The 19525-nt window shown below is 38.7% G+C and overlaps 1 protein-coding gene across 1 annotated transcript in view; it reads right to left on the bottom strand.

Annotated features, from left to right (window-relative positions):
- The window catches only part of RELN (reelin), a 287703-nt gene that overhangs the window by 25237 nt on the left and 242941 nt on the right, over positions 1 to 19525 (bottom strand). Inside the window, exons 41-48 of the mRNA XM_082777470.1 lie at positions 18495 to 18724; positions 15189 to 15409; positions 13965 to 14112; positions 10356 to 10614; positions 8820 to 9069; positions 6343 to 6511; positions 2718 to 2858; positions 1188 to 1365 (exon numbers count right to left, since the gene is read on the bottom strand). Of these exons, the coding sequence (XP_082633596.1) occupies positions 1188 to 1365; positions 2718 to 2858; positions 6343 to 6511; positions 8820 to 9069; positions 10356 to 10614; positions 13965 to 14112; positions 15189 to 15409; positions 18495 to 18724 (1596 nt within the window). The remainder of the gene's footprint in view (positions 1 to 1187; positions 1366 to 2717; positions 2859 to 6342; positions 6512 to 8819; positions 9070 to 10355; positions 10615 to 13964; positions 14113 to 15188; positions 15410 to 18494; positions 18725 to 19525) is intronic.

Genomic DNA, 19525 nt, shown 5'->3' with positions numbered 1-19525 from the left:
TCACTACTAATAAAGCTTCATGTTGTAAAACCTTCAAAATAGTACAACTTCAACAAATTATAATAAAAGTAAAGCTACAACAGAGCAATAAATGACTTTCTCTGACAACACAGTTTCAGTTATGTTCCATTTGGAAAATACATATGTTGGTACTTGCACCTACAGCTTTATAAAATTAAGCATCAAGAATGGCTTCACCTTTATGCTGAATAGAAGAGTTACAAAAATCCACACCTCCAGTGTACCACACTATGTTCTCCATGCAGAGTTAATGATTCACTGACTATGTGCTAATAGCTCAGTTTATGCAAACAATCAGATGGCACAGCAATTTTAATATGTGTGCTGTCCCAAAATTCCTGCTTAGTCTGTTAATTAGTGGTTCCTACTTAGGAAGGAAGTAGAAATGTAAATGTTTCTGTCAATTTATTTTAGAAAACTTGCATAGTTTGAACCTAGTTCCCTTGCATGAAAGATATATGTAAGCCCAAGTTTTATGTTTCTAAAATAATATCCTGTCATTTTGATAAACCTGAGGCTACCTAAAGCACACTTTAATTCAGCAGCAGTCTGGCTTATACAGCTGTGTATGTAGCTAAAACACAAGCAATTTTACTCTAAGCTAACACTGAAAAAATACCCAATAATGAAATATCTGAAGGATAAGTCTACACACAGACATATTTCCAAGGAGCAAGTGCACATTATACACATGCAAATACTTAGTTATTAATTTACCCCTGTGGGCTGATTAGAAGCTGCACCAAACTGCAGTTTCTGTGGAAATTGTAAGTGCTATGAAGAGGCTATTATCAGAGGGTGGGTCTGAATGTCTACATACTTCAACTGTGCTTTGATCTATCAGCTCCACCTCCAAAGGCCCTACCACGGCTGCTTTCAGGATGCCTCTGCAGCATTACTCATTTTCCTGGCTGCAGAATAGCCAGGATCATGGTATCGGCTATCCTGGAGTGTATCTGGCTGGCACCAGGCTGTAGGACCTACCTGACTTTGCCCTTCAGCTAACCAAAGGATATCTTTTTTTTTTTTTTTTTTTTTAAATTATTATATGTTTTGTGTGTACTGCGTTAATATTTTTTTAGCATGTTGCTATTCATTTAACTTTTTAAATCAGTCCTGTTTATACTGTCAAAAGCAGCAAGTCAGCCTCCGTGCCGAACACTAACCCCGCTGAAGTGAAGAGCCATCCCTGAGGCCACCGCTCCACAGACGGTGCTCAGCTTGCCCCCGTTCACTGTCAGCCAGTTCTGGCTTGACGGCGAGCGATTGAAGTTATCCTTCAGTTGTGTCGGAAGTGGGGTCTCTGGCTCATCACAGTAGAGCCCCCCCCAGTGCTCATCACAGCTGTGGAGGAAAACAAATGCAAAATTCAGCTGGCAAAGGCCCTGCACAGAGATTTAATCAGCATCATGTTATCCCACATCAAGGTGCCGTGTTATTCCATACAGAGACCGTCTGCATCATTTACTAGAGCACAACTGGCATATGGGGGTTTCAAGCATCTGCCACTTTTTGAGGTTGTTGATATGAAACAAAAACAATTTTTGGAATGATAGTATCGTGTACATGTTTTTTCATTGTAGTTGATAATACAGAATACAGTCCAACATAGAATGTTATCAGTAAAATACATTTTACTCTGATAGATAAACTTAAAAGAATGTGCTAAGCCTAATAATGCCCTGCTAACATTAAATTTTAAATGTTTCTGTAAAGTTCTAGTGGATAGATACTGTTGTTCTTTTATACGGTTCCCGTATTTTGTCTCATCTGAAAAACCTTCTTCTTATATTGTGTCAAAGTTTAGATAAAAGCACAGAAATGTGTTTTACTACTATGCAGACTTCACCAAGGAGGTCATGCCACGGTGATTCAGTGCTGTTGGGATATAGGACAATGCCAGAATACGTGTATTTTTTTCTGCAGTGGAATATATTACTAATATACGTAGTCACAGCACAATTATACCACTGTTCTCCCATTTCTGTTATCATCTGTGGACTGGAAAAGTAGCATATCCATCTGGAAGGTATTTCTCTGTTGCCAGACAGAAAATCTGGGGAGGTCTAGTAGTTGTTTGTTAGCTTTGCAGGGCTCTGTGTGTGCTGTTATATAAAACACTTTTGAGGACCAAGTCCATCTGCCTCCACGGTTAAACCCTGCTATGAAGCAGAAGCATCAGGCCATCAAGCCAACACCAGTTACAAGGCAAAAAACAGCCTTGTGAAGAACTGGCATCTATTGTTTTGTTTAGCAGATGCATCCCATTGCCAGCCCTTGTGCTCTGCACCCAGAACCAGGATGAAGGCAAGGGGAGATGACGTGAAACCCCTCGGGAACCAGGGATGACTTTTGGGGAGCACTTTATGTCCTCAGAGGGGTGTGCAATCACAAGGAGCCTCTTCTCCCTCCCTTATGGGAAGGTGGTCAAGCTGCAGTGTAGGCTGCTGGAGAAGGGACCAGTGGTATCATCCATGATGTGTGAACAGGCAGAGGTCTGCCAGAGCCAACCCCAGCATTCACCCAGCCTGTTGTTATTTCTGCTCCTCAGCAGTCATGATGCCCTGTTCAGTTTTAAAAGCAAAACCCTCCTTCGTTTTACAAATTGTGTCAAAACCTTTTCTAAGATTTTGTTAAAATTACAGAAGAGTGAAATGCTGCAGTGCTGTGTAGGACAAAGGAAAAGTTGCACTTACACACAGTTATCCTGGGTGCACTTCCCATGGCCACTGCACATGTCTATGCAGCCATCCCCAATGTAGACGTTATCAATTGCCCAAGTTTGCTGCTTATCAAAGGGAGCAGGCTGGTGCCAGCGGAAACGAGTTGCTTGAGACCTTTGGGGGAGAAAGAAAACCAGAAAGGTAGTACACCAGCTAAGCTAATCTTTATTTTGACTGAAGGGAAATTTCAGTCTAGCGGCTAGACTGCTCCTGGAAGATTTATTCAATATCAGCACAGCCCTGGACTGATTCCTGACAGCAACAAGGTCCCTGAAAGGCCAAGAAGAGGGCTCCCAAATTCTGAGAGCAGTCCAGGCAAGCTTGCAGCTGGGAGACAGGGCTGGGCTCAGCTGCTGTGGTCCCTATGCAGCCCCAGGACATGCTGGTACCAGCTTGCTTGTACAAGTCTCAAATAAATTTGACCAGAATGTTAATGAATGGAGAAGTGGCATCCCAAATTTTGTAATGGAAAAGGAGGTCCTCCTAGCTGAATTTTTAGGATGCATTTGGCCCATCCTTGATGGGTGAAGTGACAGAAAGAGGCAAGTGAATTGTGTAGATGCTTTGCAGGACAAAGCTCCGTAGCAGACCAAGAATGTGAGAGTTAAGAAAGGGAGGAGAGCAAAGCAAGTGGCTGTGTTTGGCACAAGGGAAAAGAGGGTAGAAGGAAAGTGGTATGCCCAAACGGATGCTCATAACCATGTTCAAGCTGTGTCCTGGCACAAATCTGAAGCTGGGAGATAGCTGGGAACTGAATCAAGCTGGGATGACCCCAATCTTCCAGGTTTCACCCTCAGCCTGAGTTTCATTGCTTCAGCTTTGAACTAACCTGACTTTTTCCTCTGTGAATCCTCCTGGCTACACTTACATAGTGCAGCTGTAGACAATAGGTTGGCTCCTATGTAAGATACTGCGTTTATAGATCTACAGGGGTCAGGTGAGCCCTGTATGGGACTTGTGGAACCAGTGATGGTGTGACTCTGCCTTCACAGTTTCCTCCCTACCCTCCAACCAGAGCTTGGCTGGCAATGTTAAGAAATGATCTATAGTGCAGTCCTGGCTCTTTTCAATAAATCATTTTCCTTTTTTTGATTAAAGGTGGAATTTAGGTCCCTATTTGAACACCTTATTTTGATACAGCTATATGTGAATTAAATGTCTTATCTCCCAAGGTAGATGATGGAAACCCAGCTGAAACAGTCAGGGGACACCAAAGAGCTATTCATCTCACACAGCTGTAGACACCAGTATGTGAATAGCTGTGAGTAGATTAATTTCTGCAACTTTTCAAGAATACCATTTTAAATTCAAACTAGTCGGTGTTTTGCTATACAGCACCAGATGGCAGCATTGAACTTTGCGTAGTCTGTTTTCTTTAAGAATTCAGTTGTAAACCCCAAAACAAATAAACATCAAAATCCCCCAAATTTATTCAGTGTAAAAATAAACCTTTTCAATGTTATTCTATGAATTATTTCTTAATAAATATATTGCATGACGTGAATGGATAACAAGTTTATCCAAAGAGAAATGTACTGCTGTGTTGTCTAGTTGTTCGCCAAACAGCATTTTTTAAAAGAAATGCATAAACTGGGAGGGAGTCCTTGAGGTTTAAAGACAAAAATGTATATCTCACTCTCTCTGCTTTAGGTTTGGCACTTCGCTAACAACTTACAGAGCTGATGCTCCTAGGAGAACCTTTAAGTTTGCATTTGCATTTTAAAATAATCTCTAAGATATAATGAAGTGTTCATTGCCTTCTGCAGGCCACAGGTTATATAGCACAGTGGGGTATGTGAGCCCTAAAATGCTATGTCAGTATGGGGGCTGTGCACTAGGCCAAGCTGTTGACTAAGTAGCCTGCAAGTCCCTAAGATGTACAGATATAAATAGTCATAAATACATGTGCTATTATGCAGCTTGAAGTAGTAAAACAGCATAAAAAAAAAAATTGCACCTTTACTAAAGGGCTGTACTATTCCTTATTCTAAAGGTTAAGTTTTCCATTGCTCGTGAGCTAAGGTTGTAATAGCCTCTCTCACACAATCCCTATCTTAATATCTCTGGGAAATGGTATTACTTGAGCCAAGATATATAGTTATTGGATTGGAGAGAATAGCAATTTTTTTTTGCCTCAATAGGGATCAGACTTCTTCCTTTGACATATAGCACTCAAAAAATTTCAGTTTTAAAAGCACAGCTACGTACAAAACTGAGTTAATCTCAGGTGATATGTTCCTTTTAGGTCCGAATTCAATTGGTTTGGAGCATCAGCCCCAGTCCTTATTTATCCTGTGAAGCTTTAGAAAATCCTTTCTGAACACAAATTTACAGGCTTTTTATAAGGACTGTTGAGGTAATGGATTTTGTAGACAATACATAGTGAAGCAATACAACAAGTAAGCAGAGGAGATCATTGCTGGGAACAAGTCCTAAATATACTATCACTTGACATAAGTCACTGCAATGGAGATAGGGAGGAGTTTAGATGCCAAAACAATTAGTAACAGAACATGGACTTTTCCACTTCCAGTTTCAAAACTTGTGGTAACTTTATAGGTGCTCTCAGTACAATTTCTGGAAAATAAAGGTCTCTGTTTCAAAACTTCTGTGTGTGTTCATTGGCATCTTTTATAACAATCTTCTCAAACAGGTGTAAGCACTGCCTGAACTGTGGCGACATCTGTAACAGCAGTTAACTTGGCCTATGCCTTTGGTTAGGAAATGGAGCTCAGCAGTAGGAGAAGAGCTGTAGAGTGAAGTTGTGCAGAGAGCCTGACATTCACCTTTTTTCCTGGGTTTTATGTTGGCCTAGCACTACACTGGTATTATCAGGTATGGCTGCATGGGGGACAGTCACAGCTAACAGCACATCAAGATGGACAAGAACTGGAAGTCTGAATTACCCACTTGGCCCTATATGGATTTTTCCGACAAACAAACAAGCAAACAAACAAACACAAAGAACAACCACACAACCAACCAACCAAAGCTGAACTGTTTTCAGAGCATCATTACGAAACATATGGCAGTGCTCCCACTAGCAGTCAGTGCTCCTTTCACTGCATAAAATGCAGCTTCCCAACAAATCCCACAAGTTTTCTTCCCTCAAAGACAAAATAAAGTACAACAAGGAAGAGGTGGTGAAAATGGGGCATGTGTAAATGTTGATAGAGAACCAAACGATACAAGGCATGCACAGAAAAACAAGAAGCCTAAAAAGTGTTACTCTTAAAACACCAGCTCATAGCCAAGAACAGCAAGAACAGAATGCAGGTGGGGGACTCAGACAATCAGCCACCAAAACAACCAAATTTTGTGAGGGTGACAACACTATGAGATTCTTAAAGAGTTCCCCCTGCTCCTGCCCCTCCCCAGGTACACAATTTCCTGTTTCTAAATAACTAAGAAAAGTAAATATACGTAGTAGCTTTGCAATTTTTATGCAAAGCAGGATGGAGTTTTCTTTACTTATGCATTGCTATCCACATTGACCAAACAAGAATGTCAAGATACAATTATTTTAACACTATAATGTATCATATCTCAATACACAGCCATGTATTTAGATTTATTCTGCAGAAAACCAGAGAGATACCTCGTGTAGGGAGGCAGAGGCAAAGTAATCCGGGTCCACTTGTTGAAAGTGTCTGATATGAGAATCCTCTGAAGATGGTACTTGTTACATTCCACATTAGTGGGAAGACAGTCTCTCAAAATCGGGTGCCAGGTCAGTCCAAGGTCCACTGAATATTCCAGTTCAATAGCTAAGGGTGGAAAGACAGTAAGTCAGTGAGAGATTCACACGCATAGGTCTACGACAAACCTTTAGTCACAAGACTACTCTGACAAAAAAAAAAAAAACAACAAAAAAAACTACGCTCAAAACTTTTCAAAACTTTGTGTCATGAGCACAAAGATGATGGCATTGCTGGAATAGACATTATATGTTGCTGAACAAGTGTAACTCAGGAGAATGCTGCAGTACCCATCAGCCACCTAACTCAAAGGACCACAGGTGCAAAGATAAAGTAATCTGTCAAGTCACCAGGATTAATTCAAGCCAATTTCTGTAGCTGCAGCATATAAGAAAGTGATGTGACAGCATCACGACCAGAAGCTTTTTGTTTTTCAAGCTGAATGATGAGAACTCAGCTGGTCGTAATCTCTGTGTAAGGCAGAACAACTCTCAAATTCAAACTTCTGGCTCTTCAACAAGATGGTTTAGTCACTCTTTCCATGCCGCTCCAGACCAGCTCATTTCAGTATCCAGCATAAGCAATTTTAAATTGAGTTTGTTAGTCAATGAGCTTATTTTCATTCAAACACAATCTACCCGTATTAAACTAATGTATTCATTTCCCAGCAAAAATCAGCAATTTCATTATTTTGCTGTTTAGGGCTTATAAATTTGATTATGAAAAATAAAAATTAGTCAAGCTCACTAAATACTTCAAGTTAAACTTTTATACAGGCGTTAAAAAGTAAATATCAATAGGCACAGAACTGTAATTGGTAGTAAATATTCCAGCTGCTAAAGTTTCTGGCTTTGTAAAACATGGAGTATGGTTGCAATGACAGTGGTGATAAATCTGTTATCTTCTTTGATTACTACCAGCCCATTACTACCCTCACACACAGAAAATGACCCTTAATCACCCAATCAGTCCTACTTGATGTCTAAGCACAGAACGCAGTGCTATAGAAACACAAGGACAAGTGGATACAAACAAGGGTAAATGAATTTTTGGTGTTAAACCTTCAATACCAAATTGAAATGTTTTCCTCATCAGAAGTGGAAGCATGACTAGGTAGTGTCCTGCTTAACTTAATACAAAGTTAAGATAATGGTAAGCACAGTAGACAAAGAAATAACCACGAAAAAAGGAAGGAACTATTTCTTTGTCAGTGTATAAACAAGCTGCCAAAACACTTAAACTTAGCAGAGATCATTTTAGGGATGCTGCAGTGGTTTTAATACCAAAAGAAAATTGTTGAAGACATAAGTAAAATGTTGATTACTTCCATAGGGTTCAGAACAGCAAAAGCAGGTAAGCCACTTTATGTAAAACCTTTTTCTATTTTCACGCAGAATTCCAGAGGAACAGTCAGTAACTCAGTGAATTTATGCACACTGAGTGCTCCAACATACTACATTGTCCTTCTCATAAAAAAATAAAAATGCACCCCCAAATGCTATGCTAAAAGAATGTAATCTAACATGTATAAACAAGTTATACAATCAAAAGCTAGGAATACCTATTGTTTGTGCATTTTAAAATCCACATAATGACCCAATTTTTAATTTCCCTGTGATGCATACTCACTGCAGAGCAGGTTTTTGCACATATATACGTATGTATAGATATGTACAGATAAAAGCATGAGTATGTAAACATATGTATATATGTGCAAAAACCTGCTCTGCACTGAATATGCATTGTATGAACAAAAAGGAAACCAGACAATAAAAAATTACATCATTATGTGTACATGCATGTATATATGCTTATATATGTGTGCATAGATATATGCACACATTCATACATAGACATATGCATACAAATATATACGTACTTTCTATTTCATATGGATTGTACAAATTTTCACAATCGATTCTGACTTAGCTCGTGTCAGAAGTAGGCTAATAAAAACTATTTCTTAGTCATACAAGTGCAAATGAGATCTGAATTGAAACTTACTTCTCAAAAACTGCAAACCCACAAAACAAGAAACATATGCTGGGAACACCCAGATGCTTATTATTAGAACCAGAACATCATCCCAAGCAGTGGATACAATATGCTGGCAAATAAACTAGAGTAAGACAGCTGCTAGTATTTTTCTTAAATGAGTTGAACTACAACTTAACTGCCTGGAGAAGAAAACATACTTTAGTTTATCTTAGGCTTCAGGTACCAACAATAAATGCTGATATTACAGTTCCTGACAGAAACATGCAGTTTTCTTTGGTTTCTCAGTTCTTGTTATGATGGATAATGGAACAATAAAACAGGTGAAATTTTCCATGCAAGAAAGTAAGAGAAATGGCAGGATTTACTAGGCAGTCATTACCATAGCAGGAATCCGTGACAGAGCAGGATGCTGCAAAATCTATTTGCAAGAAAGAGTCTTCGTTGACAACAATGTCAGTGGTTACAACATAGCGGGTGCTAGCTTTCTCGATGAACACTAAAGCATCCCCAGTAGACCCACAGACTGGCATCTTTGTGCCACCAGGATGGAGCAGCCACTTTCTACTATCCAGAGTGGTAAAATCATCTTCTAATACTGTATTGCCAGAGATGTTTCCTCCAATAAGAATCTGAAACATCGTAAAAGGAATTGTTATTGAAAAAAATCATGCTTAGAAGTCTTCACAAACGCACTCATGACAGAGCATCCCAGAGGAGGAAAACATTGAGTGATCTATGCATATATATGTTCTGATGGATCATAATAGACAAATTTACTTTGTAAAGATTTTATGTTACGAGGAAGGGGAATAGCTTTCTCCTGTAGAGGCATCCTACGGAGATTGGCTCAGCTGTACAAATCTGAAGTTCAAGGAGGTGAATTCCATTCTGAATGAAGTACAAAAATAAATGTTGATAGGAGCAAAGTGTTACACTGTTATTTTTCCCACCGACTGTTCAGCTTTTCTACAATATGGTGAACTACCACCAGATTGCATCTGACGATTGAACTGCGGTAATATTCTTTGTTTTGATGTTGACTTCCAGAGATTAGGATTTTACGATACATCAATTAAGTTATAACTAATTCTTTTTTGTTATTCTGAATTCAGTTACTGATTGTTCTGAACTAATATAACTGACTAACTTCAGTGAAGATATAGGGATGAAAGAATAAGAGTTTTCTTTTCATTTTTAAATGGAGGGATAGGAAGTAAAATTTTGTAACATGGATGGATGTTCAGTGTCCAGGTTTTTCCTATGGATGTGAACTAACTGCTATAAAAAAAAATAAATAAAAAAATTAATGAATGTTTAAGCAAGTTCAACTGGGGCAGCCCAATAACACTACTTTGAGTGCAATAACTTCAGTGGAATTTCTTGAGATTTATACCAAATCATACAAAGCAATACAATATACCCTGAATAGAAGCAAAACCCAAATATGAAAAAAAAAACAAACAAACAAACCTTAAATTGCTTTCAAAATTACAAGATTGATATTGATTGAAGTTTTTCTCCAGTGTTTCCTATTACATTTTACCAAGGAAATTACATATTTGGGTAGATTTGAAATTAGGGTTTTCAAAGTTTGAACTCAGACCTGGATTTTGCATACTAAGGCTTTCTGCAATGTGACCCTGTGGCTCTACCCATGTATTAAAGACCTTCCTAGTTCCAAAATAGACATTCAGTACCCAACATAGAAACAGTGCATTAAAAGCACAAAATTAGCAAACAGCAATTTTGCCCAATTATTTTGCTAGATTAGTATAATTCTGGAATATCTGTATAAAAAGCATTTTTGCTTGACCCAGTAAAATGACATACATGTATGCCAATACAAGGGAAACATTAAGACAGAAAACAGTCTAAAACTATATTAAAAAACCCAACAACCCAGAAGAGTACTTACCTGATCAATTACCCAGGGACTGTAGAAATGCCCATTCTCAGATGGTTGCCACCAGCGAATTCGAGTGGAGCTGGAACGGGCCTTCATTGGGATTTCCAGGGCAATGTATCGTCCCACATTGCTTGAGTTGCTGAAGAGGAACTCCTGGAGAAGGCTCCAAGTGAGGCCACCATTGAGCGAATATTGCAGAAGCACAGGCTGGCTTCTGGGGTCTGGTACCCCCTTACCGCATCCCAATCTCATGAAGAACTGCACAAATCTAACAGTGAGAGCAATTACTGTAAAAAATTGTTTTTCTGCAACATCCTAGATAACCTGAATTAGAGACTTAGAGTTTGTCCATTGACAAACCCCATCATTTCTTGGTGTAAGAACCAGCTTTAGGAGATGTTATCGTTTCCTTTTCAAAGGCTCAATAATATAAGTAGACAGACAGGTGGGATAACAAAAATTCATTTTGCCTGTGTGGTAGTTTGCCAGGGGCTTAACAAAGCTGGTCATTTTTGTTTTGAGCTTTTCTCTGTGTAGCAGATGGTGTTGAAAATATCAGAAACATAATCCTGGGTGAAATTTTTATCCTGTAACCTGTGAGTACAGATTTTAGAGGCAGAAAAGCAATAGTGCCTTAATGGTGCCTTGATCATAATTTGCTAGGAATTTGATGAAATGCTTAAATTCAAAATTAAAAAAAAAAAAAAGTTTTCCATTGGCATAAACTAGAGAAAATCTGGAAATGAGAACAAAGCATGTTTCACTTCCAGGGACCATTTTGTCCATTTAGTCAGCATGGGAAATTTGTCTCAATCACACCACTTAAATGTGCTGGCTTCCCTGAAGCCAGCCCTAGACACCCAGGGACATGAATGCTTTCATTCCCTTTTTAATTGGTTGCTCCAAAGAAGCACAATAGGCTTGTATCAAACCGAGAAATTCTTCCTGTTAGATGATGCTTATAAACAGCACTGCAATGCACTTGGAGTGGAGGGAAGCACTGTTGTAATGATATTTACCCATCCGACTTTCAGGGATATTACAAGTATTAATTTGTGTTTGCACAGCTCTCGCACAGCTTTAAAGTGCTCTATCTCTTCTAATTATCACTGCATTAGTGCTGCCTGGCTCACAGTCGAATGAAACATGGGAAAACAAGTTTTGTATCAAAAGTCTTGGTCTGGTTTTATCTGCAGGTAGATCCCCTGGGAGTGGAGGCTGCAGAGGTGCTGAGGAGACAAAGCTTCAATAAAACACTGAATCCGCAAGTCAATTAATTCTAATGCTCTCTGTGACTTGCGGTTCCTCTTGGTGCTATATATAACTTCTTTCACTATAGATTATATCCACCACCATGTCCCAGACATAACATATTGCTTCAGCTGTAAAGCAATGCTGGGGATCCTCATGGATCAACATATCATCTGTAATGGATTGGAGTCACTGCTGGTGAGTCTTTGTTCCTCCACAGATTCTCTTTGACATTCACCACATAATTTAAAGGAAATAAACCCGGGTGACCTTTTCTCTGTTGAATTTGCTCTCTATGGGTTGCTATTCTTTCATCCGAATTTTTACTAGCGTAGTAATAACTCATTCAGATATCGGTAAAATAATGTTTAACAGATTAAAGATAGCCATTTTAATCATGTCTTTTCTCACCCCACAGATATTTTGCAAAGGTTCTGCCTATTTTGGAATGGAAAAAGCAAAGCTTTCTTATGGATACTCCAGTAATTCAGAATTGAAAGGGGTTTGATCAGATGTGATACCTAAAATATACTGTCCCTACTGGTATTTCATGCTGTGTAATTTCAGCTACGGGTATCACTGTAACGACAATACATTGTCCCCATGGTTAAAATCTTTAAAATACAGAGGTGATGACAGTGAATACTGGATTGGAGAGTCCACTTAATTTACATCCCCACATGCAGAGTAGCATACAGGACTGACACCACTGCTCAGCTGTGTGGTTAAGGAAATCTCTAAGAAAAAAGAGAGGCTTTTAATGATTACTGAGTCCAGTACTCCTTAAAAGATCTATTAGAAATGCTGTTTATCACTGTTTTTTTGTCATTTCTGGAATAAATAGAAACCTCTCCCCAGGTCCCAGGCAGAACTTGGCATGTCTGTGTCAAAGTCAGATCTGTTGTCTTGTTTTGCAGGTGGCCGGTAGAGTCAGCCTGGAAATTAAGCAAATCCCTACACAATTATTTTAGGTTTCTAAAGAGCAGTCCCCAGCAAAGCCTTTGCAGTCTACCTTGCTGTTCAGATGAAAACATAGAGTTATTTGTTGATAACTGCTATTTTTCATGGCATACACAAGAAATTAAACATACTGCTCTGTTTTCCTTTTATTAGGACAGGAGTCATTTATCTCCATATAACACCTTGAGGTCAATATATGCAAATCCAGCTACAGACTTTCATGGAGAAGAGATAAGTGACGTCTCTTTGAACATAAGCAATAAGGAAAACATGTCATTTAGTCTAATGGAGCAACTTACAAGATATCTTGTACCTTCTGTTAAAAAATCTTTTAATTTCAGAACAGTCCAGGAAATCAAATTACAGCAGCTTATGGATGTTTGTATTTACCAAATTCTGAAAAAAGTTTGCTTTGAGTAATCTCACAAATTCAATACAGGGTTCTCTAATATTACACTTCAATGAAGGTTAGCTAATTGCTTGTCTAAATTTGTAATGGTTAGAAATTAGGCTCCTTTATTGACTGTAAGGCTCTGCAATGGAACCATTACTTAGAGCGTCAATGTTAATGAAAACAAGAAGCTGAAAAGAGGTAAACTGCCTGTTAAAGTGTGTCCCACAGAACATTAGAGAGGAGAAGGGAGTTTGCAAGTTATCAATGGAAAAAATCATGGGAAAAAGGCAATCTTTCCAAAGTAGTAATGTAAAGATATAGGTTAAGATACTAAAGAAATTAGAAAACAAGGGCTATTAGCATGCACACAATTAAGATGAGGCTAAATTTATATTAATTTTTCTGTAAATTTTTTATGTGGCTTACTTAGTATGCCTTTCTCATCAAATATCTCCTCTGAAGGCCATAATGATACATGGTCTCTAAATACAATAAAAATATTTGTTTTTCAATTGCTGTGCTCAGTGTAGTTGGTGACAGCTTGACAGGAATTTCTCAGTGAATTATTGGAAACAAACGTGCACAATAAGAAGAAATCAACATTCAGAAATGAAAGGATTATGAGATGATGAATGTAACACTTATACTGGCAGCACACTCTTGCTTCAACAGTGGCTCACAATACAACAAACTGTAAGACAAGCAGAGTGTGTGATGTGCAAACAATTCATCATATTACACATTTAAGAAATAAAAACTTGCATAAACTGCTGAAGATGTGGCGTCAGATCCTGGAGTTCTTATTCAAGAAAAAACCCTAGTGTTAAAATAGTCAACCCCGTTCAAGTTAAATTTAAGTTAAAATGGTAGAAATGGTTAAAATGGAATATGTGCTAGAGTAAGGAAGGCAGAATATATTAGCTTGCCTTTACTACAGAAGTATATCATATGTCTTATTCTTCAGTATATTATTTCTTCAGTGAAATACTGACAGGACTTTAAAATTGTGTTACCTTGCTTGCGACAAATCTAGGTCTCGAGTCATCAGCATACGTAAACCTTCTTCATTAAAGAAAAGGTTGTTTCCTCCAGACATGATGCCACATTTCCTTGATGGCTTTCCACCACTCACAAGCAGGAATCTATCAGACTCCAGCTGACCTGAATACACAGTAAATACATATTTATGATTTACTCCAAAGTGCTCCTGCTGCAAGAGTACTATTTCCAGAGGAAGAGAGCTAAATTAAATATTACTTGCAGAGTGAACAAATATTCATGCCAGTGTTTATGATTCAATGTTTTTTAGAAAATTGTCACAAATCAAAACAAAATAAACTGTTAGCCCAGAAGTACGAAGTTTGGGACCTTACTCTCCAGTTATTCATATGATTTTCTACTTCTCTTCATTTTTCTTGAGATAACAGCAATGTATCCAGCTCTATATGGAAACTGTGTGCCATGTGCTAGCATGCAAGAAAGGGCTGTCAAAATTTGAAATGAACAGTAGTACCTTTGAAAGGAGAAGTTTGGTTACCAGGTGCTGCTTTATTCAAAATGTGCTCTTCTTGCAATACTTGTTAGGAGGGGAAAATCTTGATTTTTTTTTAGAGGTGTTTGCATGGATGCTGTGTTTGCTCAGGCACTCACAGGCTTTGAGTTGCCTCCTGGCACTGTCCACTTGGGGTCCCCGGTCTGCTGTGCTTGCTGAGCAGTGCTGAGACATAAGGTCTGTTCCAAAGTATCGTTTGCCATATGAAGGCCACTCAAATTTCCTTTGCAGGGAGAAACTGCATAGTCCTAAAGCCCTTCTTTGTTTTCCTTGCTTACATGCATGCTGTCTGTGCTGGTCAAACTACCCAACTGTATTCACTTGAACAATAAATACACATTTTGTGAGAATTAGATTGACATATCCCTTTCCAGAAATTGCGTGTCATCATTCTCTTCTGAAATTAGTTGCTGCAAGTACAATTTGCAGAAACTCTGTTTTGATGGCAAATTTATATTCCAATATGAACAACCTAGCAAAAAGTCAGTTGCTCCAAAACAGGCATTTGATAGCTATCAGGCATTCACAAACCATGCTTGAGAATTACATCCAAACAACTTGACTCATGGGAATAGTCTCACAGCATAGTTTAGATTCAGAAGCATGCAGAAGGTCTCATCTTTGAGCCCTGAGTTCCACTAAGACTAACAGGTAGAATTCAGGCTAAAAAAAGAAAAAGAGATACCTTCAAAATCATCCTTAAGGAAGTCAGAATTCTTGGTACTTATTTTGCAGGTTGGCCCAGAGTACCCTGGGTCACAGATGCACTTTGTGCCATTGATGCAGCTGCCATGCCCATTGCACATCTCCTCACACTGTGGACCAATGTACACGTTGTCAATGGCCCAGGTGACTGGCTGGGATCCAGCAGGATAAAATCCTTGGTACCATCTGAACCTTGCCAACCTGAAAAAGGGGGAAATGTACTTAGTTTAAATGAAAGTTTTCTCTTTTGTTGTATACTACATGTATATATAAATATACCATACTATACATATATATATACTATTCTTTTTGGTGGAATTGACTTGATAATAATTTAATTCTAGAAACTGACTGCTATGTCTAATTCCTTCACCTTGTCATCTTTATGCTGACATTCAATCCAAGTACTGACAGAAATAAAAATAACATTATTCATTTGCTGAAATACCAAAACTGAATGACAGACTTGAAAATGGGATTTGAAATCTAACCACTCTTCTCTCCATCATCCATGGGAAGGATGATTGGCCATGGTCAGACGGATTTCCTTCTGCCTTGCTTTACAGCATCTACGTCAGACCAGGCCGCTCCCTGTCTTCTGGAGAATGAAATCCTGCTTCACACTGGCACCCTGCCTCCAGGGAGACCACTTGTGGAAATGGGCTGGTAAAATCTCACCCTCAGTTACGTGAACAGAAAACATGATCTGCCATGTCACCAGGTATTCAGCTTGCTTTCAGACAGCTTAATCTTAAAACAGACTGATAGTGCAAGTTGTTAATTTAAACTATATTCTCCTTTGGGTCCTGGCCTGTCATTTTTAATTCTCAGCCTAAGTGCTATTTGCATCAGTGCTGCATATAAAGAGGAACAGACTGGGGAAAGAGGGAAAACAAACTGAGCAGGGGAAAAACACTTGAGAGACTCATTTTATTCCCAAATGAGAAAATGTTTCAAAGGATGAAGGAAACCAGAAGAGTGAGAAGGGAAAAGTGTTTAATTTACATGTTTAATATGACTTGTTAGAAACATCTAAATCGAGGGATGGACTTTCTATCAGGGAGCGTAGTGATAGGACAAGGGGGAATGGCGCTAAATTAAAAGAGGGTAGACTTACATTAGACATTAGGAAAAAATTCTTTACTCTGAGGGTGGTGAGGCTCTGGCACAGGCTGCCCAGAGAAGCTGTGGATGCCCCATCCCTGGAGGTGCTCAAGGCCAGGCTGGATGGGGCTTTGGGCAACCTGGTGGGAGGTGTCCCAGCCCAGGGCAGGGGGACTGGGACTGAGTGATCTTTATGGTCCCTTCCAACCCAAGCCATTCTGTGATTCTGTGATTCTATGATTCTATGATAAATGCTGCAGGTGAAACAATGGCACAGGTAGCTGACAAATGTTTTTGTCTTTATGTGCTAAAAAGGAATATTTATGAGGTGATTCAGGTGGTAAGAGATAGCTGATACTGTGGGGATACTGCTAACAGTTTTAAGAAAGATAACTAAGAATCAGAGTACTGCTGGAAGTCAAAAACATTGTTTTTACTATGTCCTGAGGTGAAGGACACAAGAACGAGGTTGGAAATGTTTTAAACTGCTCTTTAGGGGACATCTCTGTCTCTTGGGCTGTATTTGTTCCACCCCACAAGAACAGGGAGCCTCGTCTCAGGCTCCCTGCTGGCCTGAGTGAAGGGTGACTGAAACAGAGAGTGAAATACTGGTCTTGTTGAAGTCAGTAGGTATTTCTTCACCAACTCAACAGGCTCAGGATTTTTTCCTTCAGAATCCTACAGGAATACTAAGATCTTAGATACAGCTATCTGCTGAGGACACACATTAATTTCCCAAAGAACATATGCAGTGGAAATAACTGGAATGTCTTCATCTTCATTTAAATATAATCACTTTACACCTTGGGGACAGAAATGCTGGTTCTATTTAGCATTACACAAGGAATCAGGTTTGCTGATTTTTTCTCTTTATTCCAGTGGACTCTGGTGGGGAAAACCCCACATCAGCCCTCTGGCCCAAGGATGTCATTATACCAAAGGCTCCATGGATTCTGCTCTTTGCTGCTGGGTTCTGTTGACTATCACCAACTGTTTTCTGGCCCACTATTGGGCAAGGAACAGGAGGGAAGACAGGCAAATTGGACATAATCAGTAAGGAACATAGGACTAAAGCAAAATACGTGGAAGGTTTAAATGAGATATTAATTTGTATAGTCAAATTTTTCATTTGGGGGGTGCATGGGTAGTTGGGTAAAGAGTCAAATAATTCTTTTGGGCTAACCCAGAAGGACAGACGTGCTGCTGCAAAAGATGGTTAACTACTCTATGCTTGAAATGTTAACTGTCATAAAACAGAATATTCAAGTTTAAAATTTAAACCTTTTCTTAAATTATTAAACATCCAGGTTTTCCAAACTTGGCTCTCATCTCTTATACAGGTCTTCTCATACTTCCAGAGGCACATATGAAACCATTTATTTAATGGAAGGGCCATTGCACACAGTAGATTCATAAATACAGTCTCATAGTTGGATAGCTCATTTTAATTTATACATACTACAGTTTAATCCTTAATGATGTGATTTTTTACACAAACTGAGTTGATACTATAAGACAGTTTTCCCTGGAAAAGTAAACAGTACTGTTTTGAACTTTTTTTATGTGTAACTTTGAAAAGTTACATATTAAATTGCCTGCAAGCACAAATTATTTTTCTATCCTATGTATCTGTTATAATCCAATTTAGCATGTCCCACAACCTTAAAGTTCCCAAGTGACTGCAGCTGTTAATTTCTTAGAATCAGAGAACTTTGCAATTACAAGAGACCTTGAATATTAAGTAAGTCCATTCCCTTACACTAAGGTAGAATCAAGTTTGTACTAGCTCACATTTTACTGTATTTTCTAATGAATCCCAGATGTCACACAAAAACATCTTTGATGAACTAAAATATGAAATTAAGTTAAAAACATTCAAGGAGCTTTTTGCATTTATTCTACTATACAATACACTTCCACAAACACGTTATCAATGAGATATATAGATAAATAAGAAATTATTTGTGGTTACTCTACATTAGTATTAGGCATGACATATTTTTGGGAATCACCTGAATACTAACTGCCACTCAGGGCAAAAAGGGGAGAAAGATTGGTCATTTGGTCTGTTCTAATGCCACTGTTCTTATGGACTGCTAATGTTTGGATACCATTTTGGTTGGAAAACAGACATAAAAAGAAACAAACAAGCAGCTGGGAGGATTAAAAGCTAGACACTTACCCACAGAGGTGGAGTTTTCCAAAGTGAATGACCTCCCTCCTCCAGCCCTGGGTGGTGCCTGCATAGTAAGTGCTGCTTGGGTGATGTTCAGTGGAGCACAAGGAGCTGAGGTGGCTGCTGCTGCTGTAGCACAAGGGGAGAAGGAGGTGCCAGGTCGCCCCCAGATCTCGTGAGAACTCCAGTTTTACCGGGTCAGCAGATGAGCTATCAGTGGTGCAGCCAATATTGATCTGGGGTCCAAGAGATGAAATGCAGAAGATGACAAAGGGTATGCTGGGTCACCTAATCACTCTTCATCTTAGTCTCTCCCATGTCGTATGGTATTTATTTAGCTCAGGAAGATGGTGATTTAAGAATTTGTTTAACAACTGCAATGATGAACTCAGGACATGCACATGAACATGAACACTTGCACATTGGCCTACCTGTCCATGTGCACATCACGCTCTGGGTCATTGTAAAATGAATGTAATATGAAATCCCCAAATATTTCCACTAGAGAAAACTTAATTAGACAAAAGAGAGCTGATAGTGTGGCTGGAGCAAATGCATCAGCTCAAGAATGTGGACTTTTTAAAACCAGAAATATTAGAACAAAATGTGCAAACATAAACTTGGTAGATTGCTGAGCTGCATTATTATCTATTACATTATACAAAAAATAAAATAAAATAAAATAAAATAAAATAAAATAAAATAAAATAAAATAAAATAAAATAAAATAAAATAAAATAAAATAAAATAAAATAAAATAAAATAAAAAAGCTCATGCCACAGGAATTACCCTTCAGAGCATCTGGTGTTTCACTTCTATATGTTCTTTAGCTTTTATACTCACTACTCTTTCTGCTCATGTATGGCATCGAAGTCTGAGGTGAAAGCATTGAAAAGAGCGTCATAGCTGGACTGGATTTAGATTCAGTGTCACACCAAAACACAGTGTGACAGTGACAAACTTCTCAAGGTGTTCTGACAAGATTCCTGATGTGCAGAACAATAGAGAAGGCAGAAAACCTACGTGACTTGCAATG

This window comes from Aythya marila, assembly GCF_965140915.1.
Source record: "Aythya marila genome assembly, chromosome: 1".
Taxonomy (NCBI): Eukaryota; Metazoa; Chordata; class Aves; order Anseriformes; family Anatidae; genus Aythya; species Aythya marila.
Note: the sequence above shows the minus strand (reverse complement) of the source record. Positions and strands in the feature narration are given on the sequence as shown.